Consider the following 12768-nt stretch of genomic DNA (forward strand, 5'->3'; position numbering starts at 1 on the left):
CTCTGCCCTGTGCTGAACTGCTGTGGAGCTCTCCGGCACCCGACAAAAATAGAAGCTCTGCGTATCTGCAACTTTGAGCACCAGGCTGGAGGGGAATGGACAGCTCTGTGAGCAAGGAGAGGAAATTCTCAGCGCTCGACTCCGCTCACATGCTTTGCCATCCACAATGACACCTCTGTGTTGAATAGGCTGCTCTCTTGTCCTCCTGCAGTTAGTACATAGAATGTTTCATCTTTTTAAGTGCTCTCATCACTCTTCTCTGAGGGCCGCCCACTCATGAATTATTCAGGAGGAAAGAGCTTTTAAAAGATTCCTGCTTCATGCTGCCGGGAGGGACACTGTGCTCTGTGCACCCTCGCTAACATGGAACACACACATCTGTCATTGATAACATGCTGTTTGTTACCCACATTGTGAAGGTGAAAACATAGCCAAACAGCGTCACATTAGCTGATTAACACACACACACACACACACAGGTTTGTGGCTTTGTGGGGACCCTTCATTAACATAATGCATTCCCTGGCCCTTACCCTAACCTTAACCATCACAACTAAATGTCTAACCTTAACCCTTACCCTTACCCTAACCATAACCTAATTCTATCTCTAATCCTAAAACCAAGTCTTAACCCTCGAACAGCCCTTTAAAGTTGTGGAGTCCAGCATTTTGGCCCCACAAAGCTGTCGGGACCCCACAAGTATACTGGACTCCCGGTTTTTGGACCCCACAAATATAGTTAAACAAGAACACACACACACACACAATTATCTAGTTTTTATTTCCAGGCCATTGAGTGAGGCAAAGTGGGGGAGAATATGATTTGTATAACCAGAAAGAAACAATAAGACAATGAAGCTGGTACACACACACACACACACACACACACACACACACACACACACACACACACACACACACACACACACACACTTCTACATTCATCCACTCAAGCCCACATAGACAATTTACACATACTTAAGTGTCTACAAACAGAGAACTTGAAGGTGGTAAGCTGCAGACAAAGTCAGTTGATCTCATAAGCTGCGGATTGCCATGACAGTGAACATGGAATAAATAGTTTAACCTGAATAAATCTGATGAGGGGGGAGGGGGGTGGGGGGATTATCAAGAGATTAGAGTAGAGTTGACTGAAGTCGCTCATCTTTCTTTGGTTTCTTCGATCATCCCACTCTCCTAACATTCATACTGTTTGACATAAATACCATAACACAAAACCATCAACATACTGGATATCTCATCATCAGACATAGGAAAAGTGGACACAGGGACTCTGAGGTCTAAATCATGTAACCTTATGACCTGTGTTTGAATGCCCTATCACATCTTCTCTCTCCCTTCAAATTTCTCCAGTCTCATGTTTCCACTGTGCAATAAAGGTACAGTCGGTGCAACCTGGACACATGGTCAGTAATGGACCCGGGGGTCACAGTGTTTCGGGTCTTATCATCAGACACCCTCAGGCTGGCGACCCAGCCGGGGACGATCGGGTGCCCAGGTAGCTTGCTCTGCCACTGGTCACCCCTCTTGATCCAGAGCCATTGGGAAGCCTTTCCAGCGGCTTCCAAGATGTCCTTCATGGCTCTTTGTCTTTGCAGCCCACAGATCCCCAAAAGTCCCAGCATCCGGTACAAAAAAAAAAAAAACAAACATGAGAAGCAGTGGCAGGGTTAGCTCAGTTGGTAGAGCAGGTGCACATATGTAGAGGTGTATGCCTCGATGCAGAAGGTCCAGGGTTTGAGTCCAACCTGGATGATTTCCATGTTTCGAGTCCAACGTGGACGATTTCCCCCTCTCTCCCCTTTCATATCTAGCTGTCCTTTCCATTAAAGGCTGAAATGCCCAAAACAAATCTTAAAAAACTGTGGGAAACAGTCATGTGTTTGGTCTGCAGCTGATCAGCCCGCTGGGAACAAAGACCAGTCATGGGATGTGAGGAGGATTAGGAGGGGGGGGTAGATGTTCACATATACCCTTGTGCACACATGCACGTATAATGACTATTACACACACACACTGTGCACATGCACATACATTCATAGAACTTTACTAAATGAAAATGCTTTGGTTTGGTTTTATTCTGTCATAAAACACGTTCTTTTCCACACATTACCCGAAAACACAAACTTAAAGCTTGATTCAGTCCGATATAAAACATGAACTAACTAAATAAACACAGGATAGAAACTAAATGAACTTGTTTAACTCTCTGAAGTCTGATGATGGCTGATATATATTACTGTTGGTGATGGTTTGCAGGTCCATGTGCAATATGGTGCTATAAACTATTTATATAACTGTTGGAGTGCAAATCGTGAATGTGTACAATTCCATAATAATTGGCATTTCTAGTATAAAACAGACCCATAGGTATGCATGGTTTAATAGAGTGAAGTGAAGGGTAGAGGTGTGTGATTTATGGTTCTGCGGAGGCTCCACGCAGAGCTTTTCGCCGTAGCCTACGTAAGTGGCCTGATGTTTATACTTGTGCGTTGGTGTGTGTCGAGCCCACATGTGTGTGTGTGTGTGTGTGTGTGTGTGTGTGTGTGTGTGTGTGTGGGGAGTGGGTGATAGAGTGAGGGAGAAAGCAAGAGAGTAGCGACTCATAGAGTCTCATAGAGTGATAGTGAGAGAAACAAAGTGTCTCCCCTGTTCTTTCTGACCACGGTGGGAAATCTGCAGCAGGAAAAGTTAACCCTCTCTTTGATTTCATGTTGTTTATGGAGAAGGAGAAGCAGGAAATGAGTCGGGGGGGGGGGGGGAGGGATGCTAGTTAAATTTTTCAAGAGGTGCACGTCAGGCTACGGCGTCAGGCTACGGCGTCAGGCTACGGCGTCAGGCTACAGCATCAGGCGTCGGGGTCCAGCGTAGACGCAGAGGGGTCAGCGGGGGTACGCCGTCGATTCGACGCAGAAGCATAAAACAGCCTTTAGTGCGTACACACAGTTTGAGTGTTGAGCAGTGCCCTCTCTCATTGTTAGTTAAACCCGTCTGCAGTGAAGCAGGACAAATGAAAGACAAGGAGGTTCCAGCTCTGCTCGCTGCCTCTACACACACGTTTCTTTCAAGTACTATTTTTCTCATTGATTATCTGTTCATGTGCAGAGAGCTGTATGCCTGTGGTGGAACTGGTCTGTCTGTTCTTTGCTAATTAGCATTTATAAAACAGATAGGTGTGCTACTCTTTCTGATTGTCGCAGAATTATTTAAGAAAGAAATAGTGCAGTGCCGCTTTGAAAACGTGCATGCTGTTAGTGGGCCAATTGATCGGCCTCATCCACCCAGCTTCACACTGGATACACCGCTTCCTCGGGTCCTGAGCATCACACCTGCCATGATGCCATAGTTGTGTCCCCTAGCAATGCTAGAGTATCATTCGTTTGCTATCAGCTAGCTATTCGGGACCAGGCTATTTCCCAGGAACAAAAGCGGTCATTCCCAAAGGAAAAATGCCCGATGCTTGAGGTGTTTGAGGTTGCTATGCTGTCTCGCTCTTTCTTCATCGGTTCTTGAATGCACTGTAGCAAACGACGGAGAGCGTACTGTACCCTACCCAGCATGCCGTTCGGTGGTGTAACAGTTAATAGGGTCCCCAACTCAATACGCTACACAGGGTGTACATAACACACTACTGATAAATATGTGCCGTAGAGCTCAAGAGCTCGCACTGTAACTGCACTTTGATCGGGTCCAAAGCATTACACCGGCCAAGTGTGAAGTCGATCGGATGATCGGATGATCGGATGATCGGATGATCAAATGATTGGATGATTGGATGAGCGGATGAGCGGATGATTGGATGAGCGGCTGTCGACAAAACCAAAGGACGGACAGAACAAAATACCATTTTTATTGCATTCATCATTGATGAAAACATTAACAACCACTTTGTTTTAAGGACAGAGCTTATTTATTACAATTTAGTAAACAATTACTGGGGGAATTACTGGAATTGCTGGGTCTTTGTAAATGATAGAGTGTGGTCTAGAACTACTCTATCTGTAAAGTGTCTTGAGATAACTCTTGTTATGATTTGATACTATAAATGAAATTGAATTGAATTGAATTAAACAAGTAAATGGATTTAATCAGGAACACGAGGATATGACTAAAGAGAGGTCCAACAGGACATGGCAACCTGGCCTAATCTTCCTGCCATGTGCACAGTTGCAGCTCCACATTTCAGATGCATCAGTGATGTCACCATGTTCAAGACCCCCATCGTAATAACATACCTTGGATGACAGCTGGATTGTCTCGAGATTATGCGTGAATCACAGGATCACATATCCTGAAAGTCCATCTTATCGGGCTTCAAGTAATGCTTATGTGTCAGAACTACCAGCTGTTGGACCAATAAGCGTCCAGCGAGGAGCTACTGGAAGCTAAGGCGTGGTTTAGGTGTGTGTGACGGTCACCAAAACGACAACGGCGGACTTGATAGACTGATTTTTAGAGACCGTATTTTTTTAAAGTGCCCGCCCTTTTCCAAACAGTTTCCAATGACAGCTTCTCAGATGTTTCTGTGTAACAAACCATCTGGCGCGTCAGGTTTACAAAACTACACAAGTTGGATAGAACCCCCCGAACCATCCCCTTTTTTTCAAAGAGCTGCCTAACTGAGCTGGCCTTTAAACCAACATGTCATGTGCACCGCTGCAGAGTTAACAGTAAGGACACAGAGCAGCTGCAACTCAGTCCACAGAGGCTTCCATAGTGGTAATTACAGAGACTAAACCACATGATGGGGGGGTGGCGGAGGTACAGGGGGAGGAGGGGGAGGGGACATCGGAAAGGGAACAGAGTGAGTGAAGAGGGAAATGGTGAGAGGAGGAGGAGGAGGAATAGAGTAGGACGGGTTGTGATGTAACACGGTGTGTATGTGCAGGGGGCAAGGCTTATATAAAGAGGGAAGCCGATGGGGACGGAGAGGATTGTCAGCATCACTGTTAATCTGCCTATCAGAAGTACAGCAGGCAGAGCTCTACTCTCCTACTTCCTCTCTTGCTTCCTTTCTCTTCTTCTTCTTCTTCTTCTTCTTCTTCTTCTTCTTCTTCTTCTTCTTCTTCTTCTTCTCATCTCACCAAACTTCTTCTCTTTACCTTTAATGTCTCTCAGCCTCTCCTCCCCGAAGCTCTGTCCCCCTCCTCTTGCCTCTCTCTGGCACTTGCTGTAGTAGTATCGTCCTGGACATCCGTCAGGCTCTCTCGTGTCTCTCTCTCTCTCTCTCTCTCTCTCTCTCTCTCTCTCTCTCTCTCTCTCTCTCTCGATGGTGGACATGAAATCCAGCAGGAATCCCAACAAGTCAGCAGTGGTTGCATGCCAGTCCAACAACGTGAGTGTGAAATTGCTACTGTTTGTGTGTGTGTGTGTGTGTGTGTGTGTGTGGGGGGGGGGCACTATCTTACATAACCTGATTGTTGGTGAATTATTGAATAGAAATATATACTATATAAATTCTCAGGCTTAAAGGGACAGTCTGACCGTTTTGTGACTAAACGTGTTGTCGTTGTCTTACCCAAAGTCAGCTGAGAGCAGTGTCAGTCTCATCTCTGTGAGTCCAGTGCAGTGATTGACTGGAAGAAGAGTCTGGGGACTGTTAATATACATAAAACATATCTGTTTATGTTCAAGAGACAGAGACTTAGGGGCCACAGTAATGATGAGCGAAGTCAGGTGATGTTTGGGTGGATGGACGGGCCAACAAAACAGACTGTTCTTTGTTCCTTGTTCTTTTCAAGCATGACAACAATTTATTACTAGCTAATTTGTTAAATTTTGTTAAAATTGTAACCATGAGGCTGAAGCTCCCCTAACCTGAACATACCCAAACCATGCTCTTTATAAACTATGTATGTATGGTTTTCATTTGCAGAATTTCTTTTCCTTCTTACGGGTTTGGGTTTTAACATTTACATTCCTCTGAGCTGAGTGACACAGCATACAGTAGAAGGATTGATCAGGTCACAGTTTGTGAGTTAAGTTGCTGTTTGGTGCGCCAGAGGGAGTCCCAGCAGGAAAGAATCATAATCAAATAATCAAACATCAATTATTTTTAGCGCTATGTGGAACTGGATTGTAACTCACAAACTCACATAAAACAAGCTGTCTGCCTGTGTGACTATTCTTTGCTTCCACACCTTACAAATGTCAAAGTACGGGAAAGTACGCAAAGTACATTTTACAGGATTGCCGACAATCCGACAATCAAATTATATTTATCTTTTTTTTTTCATAACATTCTCATCACACATTCGGCAGCCATTTTAACTTCAGAGCTTCTCCTCTCTACGTTCACATGTTCCACCAAAACAAGTTCCTTCCCGAGGCTATTCTGCAGAGGCACCGTGGCTCCGTTCGGTGCTTAGCTCCGCCCAAGACGATTGTGATTGGTTTAAAGAAATGCCAATAAACCAGAGCACGCTATTCTCCTATCCCGGAGTGCTGTGTGGACTAGACAGAGCCTTCAGAGGTAGCGCTGGACATGCGAGACTACGTAATAGGTCGAGTTGAGGTCAGCGCTCAGTGAAGGCCTGTCAAGTTCGTCTCTTCATGGACCTGGTTGTGTGAACGAGTGCATTGTCGAGAAAAAACAGCAAAAAAAGGTCAAAGTCAAGCTGTTTTCTCAAAGCCAGAAGCACCCAGTTTGTTTTGTTGTAGCATTAAAGCAACACTAAAGAACTTTTCCCGCTTCGGTCCCCCTACCCTGCTTGTTTCAGGCCGGAGGACTAAACAAAAAGATGTCACACTGGCAAGACAAGAGAATAATATTTTCTTTTATTAGCCCTTACTAATGGCTCTTTGTGTCTCCGGCAGCAGGGACAGCAGCAGGGCCAAGCCAGCAGCCCAGAGAGCCCGGATGCCAGCGAAGAGACCACAGACACAGAGGACCATGAGGAGGAGGACCTGGGAGTTCTGGATGACCAGCGAAGCATCATGCTACACCTCCTGTCCCAGCTCAAACTGGGCATGGACCTCACACGGGTAAGACCCCGCTCCAATCACCACTCTTCTATTGAAGAGGGAACTTGCACAAAAAGCAAATTCATATGGCACAATGCGTCATAAATGAAAGGAAAAGGAAAAAGTAATTAGAGAAGTGATAATGCCCCAAATACAATTCACAAATAAATGATACTAGTCCGTGTTTTTGAACCCCTTTCTCTTTTTCTGTCCATCTTCGTGTAATATAAGAAAGCATCACTTAAATGTTATATCACTCAGTGGCTGGCAAACATAAAATGATCACTTGTTTTATTTTGTCGGGCCTATACTCTTCCTACAGGGATTTCGAACCGGTTTAGTGACTTTACTGTGAGTTTACCAAACATTATGTCAATTCTAACATCACTTTAGTGTTTTAAAGTGTTTTCTCTGTCATCGGTTTTATTTATAGCTTGTGACTTTCTCTACCTTTATCTTTTTTTTTAACGATCACACAGTGACACGTTCTGTTGTAGCTACCCAACGGTGAGTTTGTTATACTTTTTATAAAGTTGAATATGATCGGGACTGGGTGTCTGTGCGTTTCGTCTTGAAGCTCTCCATATAATGAGGCGAGTAGGTGGAATATTCACACGCACACACACAGATGTCTTCTGCTCATGTGATTGTGTTGAGTCTTAAAGACCAGTGAGCTCCATCTGATTATTGATGGACCAGTGCTCTACATCACAGGGGTAATGTGCTGGCCATTTGCAACAGAAGGGGAGTCTGACCTGGAATACCTGAGACCACAAACTCATGTAAAGAGGGGGGTGAAGGCAGATCATGAGAGGGCCGGGGGCATCCTCGTAATCCAACTGTGTGGATAGAGCCACCTTATTCATCCACTCATTGAGGCAGGGGCAACCATGCTACCACTCATCCATCCATTCATCTATCCATCCATCCCTTCATCCATCAGCCACTCTCTCTTGCCATGTCCGTATTGACTGGTGGTGCTGCACTGGGACAGGGATCGATGGTTTGACTTTGGCCATCTGGTGTCTCTGGACCAAACGGCACATTTGACTGCGAGTTGTCGTCATATGGACAGGTTGTCAGGTTGTGTAACAGGCTTTCTGAAGGCTGATGGAGGATATTAGAAAGTATAATTCACTCCATCACATGAGCTCAGTTACCACTGAAGCTGTCAGAGGTCCTACAGGTGTCAGAGCCTCAGGATGGACGATGACGGATGGAGGCGAATTAGATAATGATGTTTGTGAGGCAAGAGATGGGAAGAGACAGTGCTTGATATTGATTGAACAAACACACACACACACACACACACACACACAAAGCTGTCAAACTGCTCTCTGTCTGAGTTACCATGATGCAACTTTATTGATTCCTCAAGCTTTAGCGGTGTGTGTGTGTGTGTGTGTGTGTGTGTGTGTGTGTGTGTGTGTGTGTGTGTGTGTGTGTGTGTGTGTGTGTGTGTGTGTGTGCGTGCATCTCCTTCTCTATTTTCATGTTTTCTTATCTTTTTTTTTCGTCTAAACCAATATCTCAGGCTCCTGTTTGTATCTCCAGAACTGACACCATTGCTGGGGTGGCCTCACATTTCATTTATAATCTATAGTTTAGAATTGGTAGCCTCACAATCCCACCTTTCACCCAATGTCAGCGGTGATCAGCTCCAGCCCTCCATGACCTTCTAAAGCATACACAGTCAATAGGCACTCTGGTCTGAATTCGGTTTAATTTTGACCTCAAAAAAAAAAATGTTTAGCTAAGAGAAAACAGCTTCATATGAATGTTATTTGTAGGAGATGTGATTGCTTGAGTATACAGCAGATCAGTCTGCACAATGACTATACAGGAGATTATACAGGCATACGTCCTTTATGTTGTCATCTCTGTCTACCCCTCTGTCAGGTGGTGCTCCCTACCTTCATCCTGGAGAAGCGCTCCCTACTGGAGATGTACGCCAACTTCATGGCTCATCCCGACATGTTCCTCTCCATCACCTCCGGCTGTACGCCAGAGGAGCGCATTGTTCGCTTTGTGGAGTACTACCTGACAGCCTTCCATGAGGGCCGCAAGGGTGCTGTGGCCAAGAAGCCCTACAACCCAATCCTGGGGGAGCACTTCCACTGTTCCTGGTACGTGCCTCGGGACCGTGTCCGACCTCTCAGGAATACCAACTGCCCTGGTCCCAACTCAGCCCCCACAGCCCCTCCCGGGTCTCCACAGAGGGGGACGCATGGTAGCAGCAGAAGAAACTCCGACTGCTATCGCGTTCGGTTTGTGGCTGAGCAGGTGTCCCACCACCCCCCTGTGTCAGGCTTCTACTGCGAGTGCAAGGAGAAGAGGATGTGTGTCAACACTCATGTCTGGACCAAGAGCAAGTTCATGGGCATGTCTGTTGGAGTGTCCATGGTCGGGGAAGGTAAGACAACATGTCGCCTCTTCTTAAAATTAGTGGGTGCTTGCTTTCCACAGCATTGCTCTTACTGCAGAGACTTGCACAAGGAACATGGTTTCATTGTGATATTTTCCTCCATCCATCCATCCATCCATCCATCTTCGTCCGCTTATCCGGTGTCGGGTCGCGGGGGGAGCAGCTCCAGCAGGGGACCCCAAACTTCCCTTTCCCGAGCAACATTAACCAGCTCCGACTGGGGGATCCCGAGGCGTTCCCAGGCCAGGTTGGAGATATAATCCCTCCACTTAGTCCTGGGTCTTCCCCGAGATATTTTCCTGACCTTAAAAAGCTGTTTTCCCATTGGTTGATATTGCCGTGCCCTGCGCAGTGCACATGGCACAAACATGTAAGTAGAGGCCAACATGGGGGCGAATACAAATCACATCTGGCAACGTGATGGTGGTGTTGTGGTGAAATTTGAAAAGTTTTGAGACCTGTTTTCAGCTCTTTTGGAATGTTTGCCAGAAATCCTAAATTCATAATAAAGTTAGATGAAATAAATAAATGCCAGTACCAAACACCAGTAGACATATTTGGACCATTATTAAAATAACAAGAATACAAAAAATGTCAGAGCAGCCTCTAAGTTAGATGGATCATGGGTGACTGTTACGGCCATCTGACATCCGCAGCTGTTTGGAGACAGTAGGAGAGCCTTCTCCTTCAGCTGATTAAATCCCAGCAGCACTCATATGTGTGTTCCATCTGCAGCCTCTAATTGGAAACATGTTAGCCCTAAACAGAGTGCCATTGTGATTGTTCATATGCTGTGGTTACCTCGATTACATCTTATACAACATGCACCAGGCGGCTGTGAAACAACCACACGGACATCCATCGTCGGACTTCTCGTGTTAATGTCAGAAACGGTTTCGAAAACTGAGCCGTCCCAGCTCAGAACAGCTTCCTGTCTCTGTGTCCCGAGGGTTTGTCCACGTCCACGCCTCTTTAGGAGACTAGCAGCAGCTCCTGAGTGGATTGATTCCAACGGGAGAAGTAAACGTGAACACAGATTATGAGCGATTCTTTCGCCCCCATGGTCGCCAAAGCAAAAATTGGAGCCATTCTTCACGAGCCACATATCTCCGGAACATTCTGACACTGACATGCAATTCACAGAGAGAACATTTACTTTGTTCGCGGCCGATCGTTTCTGTCTCAGGAAAAAAACTCTCGCAAGATCTGGCAACACAGATAAGCTAACGTTCGTGAATGCTCTAACAAAACAAATTTTCCTAATGGTAAATATGTCTTTTAGCTGCGCAAATACCTAATGTAAGCAAAAGAAAAATACAAATAAATGATACAAATATAACTTTTCATCCATCCACACGACATTCACTACACTTTCAAACGAGGCCACGCCCATTTTGGAGACAGGAAGTGTGTACTATTTCATATCATCTGTTATCATTGATCTTTGTTCATGTGAAGGACAGCATCAGGGTCGGAAATGGGGACATCCTAAAGATGTATTGGACGCCCAAAGTTTGTCAGTGACAAATCGTCCATACATCACTGAATTGCATGAATCAATGGTTTCCACCAATCCTCTTTTTGAAAAATAGTGTTTTAATGTGCTGACTTGAGCCCCATAACCTGTGTGTGTGTGTGTGTGTGTGTGTGTGTGTGTGTGTGTGTGTGTGTGTGTGTGTGTGTGTGTGTGTGTGTGTGTGTGTGTGAGAGAGAGAGAGAGAGAGAGAGAGAGAAGAGAGAGAAAGCGGGTCATTGTGGTAGCTGTGGGCCAGTGAAAGCTGTAATTAGGTCAACAGTAAACATTCCTCTCTCCACTCTTCAATCACTCCTGCTTGTCCTTTTTTTAAAGTTAGATCATTTGGTATACAGAGCTAAATGATCATCTTTATGCAGGGCAGAGTTGGCTTGTTGGTAGTCACAAATGTCCAGCTCTATCTTCACAGCGCGAGTAAGTTCTGGCTACACCACAAATGCATTCTGGGATAGGAGAAAAAAACGCTCTGTGTTGTTTGCGTTTTCGTAAGAAAGCTACTTCACTCCATTTCCTCGGAGCCAAGGGACAAGGATCCTCCATCAGCTCATTGTCAGATACAGGTTGATACTTTCATCTCTGCTGCTTTAGAAAACATGTCCATGCCTCCAGAGAACAACCAGAGGAACCCCACGATGCTGCTGGACAGTATGTGGCTGCATTACGTGACCTTGTTACAAAGTGGGATTTCCATGAAACTGATTAATGATCCATGGCCAGCTAATTTAACATGTGAGCAGTCCCAGCATTATGTAATGTTTGAACCAGATTTGACATGAGTAGAATCTGCTGTTCAACAACCAACACCAGACCAAACAGTGGCAGCAGATAGCAGTGTCCCAGGACAAGCCGTGCAGGCCTGTCCACACGCATCTAAAAAGAAATACAGTTCACACTCACTTAAGAAAGCCCTCCCCGCCACAGCTACATGCTCTGGTCATTCTGACAAACATCTGCAGCCAGTCAGACCTGTCAATCCTGTCAGAAAGTTGAACATTTTGCCCAAGATTTCTGGCGTTTGCCCATTTGTGATCCCAACATCTCCTGCTCTAGTATCGATTCTCATATAAAAAGATTGATATTTAAACTCAGTAATTTGGAGTGAGTGTTTATGTTATCATAAGTAACTTGTTGTCACCTGAAAAGTCTAATTATATCCGGTTAGGGGAAGGAACTACTTCTCCTTCCGCCGGTCAGTTGTGTGTGCACTGCGGCTCTGTGACGGAGCCGGCCGCTGCAACAGCCCTTCTTTAATTTCCCGCTACGAAGACTGCAGACTGAGAGTAGATATGAGAGTAGTTTATTGTCTTGTCATTATGCAGCTATAGCCTACTTTGGAATTGGTAAGCCTACAGCCTACTTTTTTACTTTACTTTAAACTATTTGTCACATCACACTACAAATAAAATACGTAAAAAGTATTGGTATTGGTATTGGTATCGGTATCGGCAATACCAGCCTGGGTATTACTTGGTATCGGATCGAATAGGAATTAAGTGGTATCGCACATCACTACCAGTGATGTACATGAGATACAGCTGCCTGAGCTGTTTTACTTGAGAGACCCTTGTCATGCATCAAAGAAGTATTAAAATCAGCACATCTCACGTCATTGTCCAGTTGAGTATGATTTTTTTTATTGATTGTTTTTAAAGCAACCTGTCCGAATACATTGATAGTGTTTCTTAGCCTGACAAGCCAGACCCACATCAAGATGTAGGGTCTGGGAACTCACCATTGGCAGGGCTCAATCCGAGGGGCGGGATAAACGGTTGTCTTTCAAATTCCCTCTGCACGCAATAGGATAGCGCTACAACCAGGCAGAGCA

General features: G+C 45.3%; 1 protein-coding gene across 1 annotated transcript in view; it reads left to right on the forward strand.

Annotated features, from left to right (window-relative positions):
• The window catches only part of LOC114557380 (oxysterol-binding protein-related protein 10), a 49119-nt gene that overhangs the window by 28998 nt on the left and 7353 nt on the right, over positions 1-12768 (forward strand). The window contains exons 7-8 of the mRNA XM_028580810.1: positions 6838-7005; positions 8884-9397. Coding sequence (XP_028436611.1) covers positions 6838-7005; positions 8884-9397 — 682 coding nt within the window. The remainder of the gene's footprint in view (positions 1-6837; positions 7006-8883; positions 9398-12768) is intronic.

The sequence above is a fragment of the Perca flavescens genome, chromosome 6 (assembly GCF_004354835.1).
Source record: "Perca flavescens isolate YP-PL-M2 chromosome 6, PFLA_1.0, whole genome shotgun sequence".
Classification (NCBI taxonomy): Eukaryota; Metazoa; Chordata; class Actinopteri; order Perciformes; family Percidae; genus Perca; species Perca flavescens.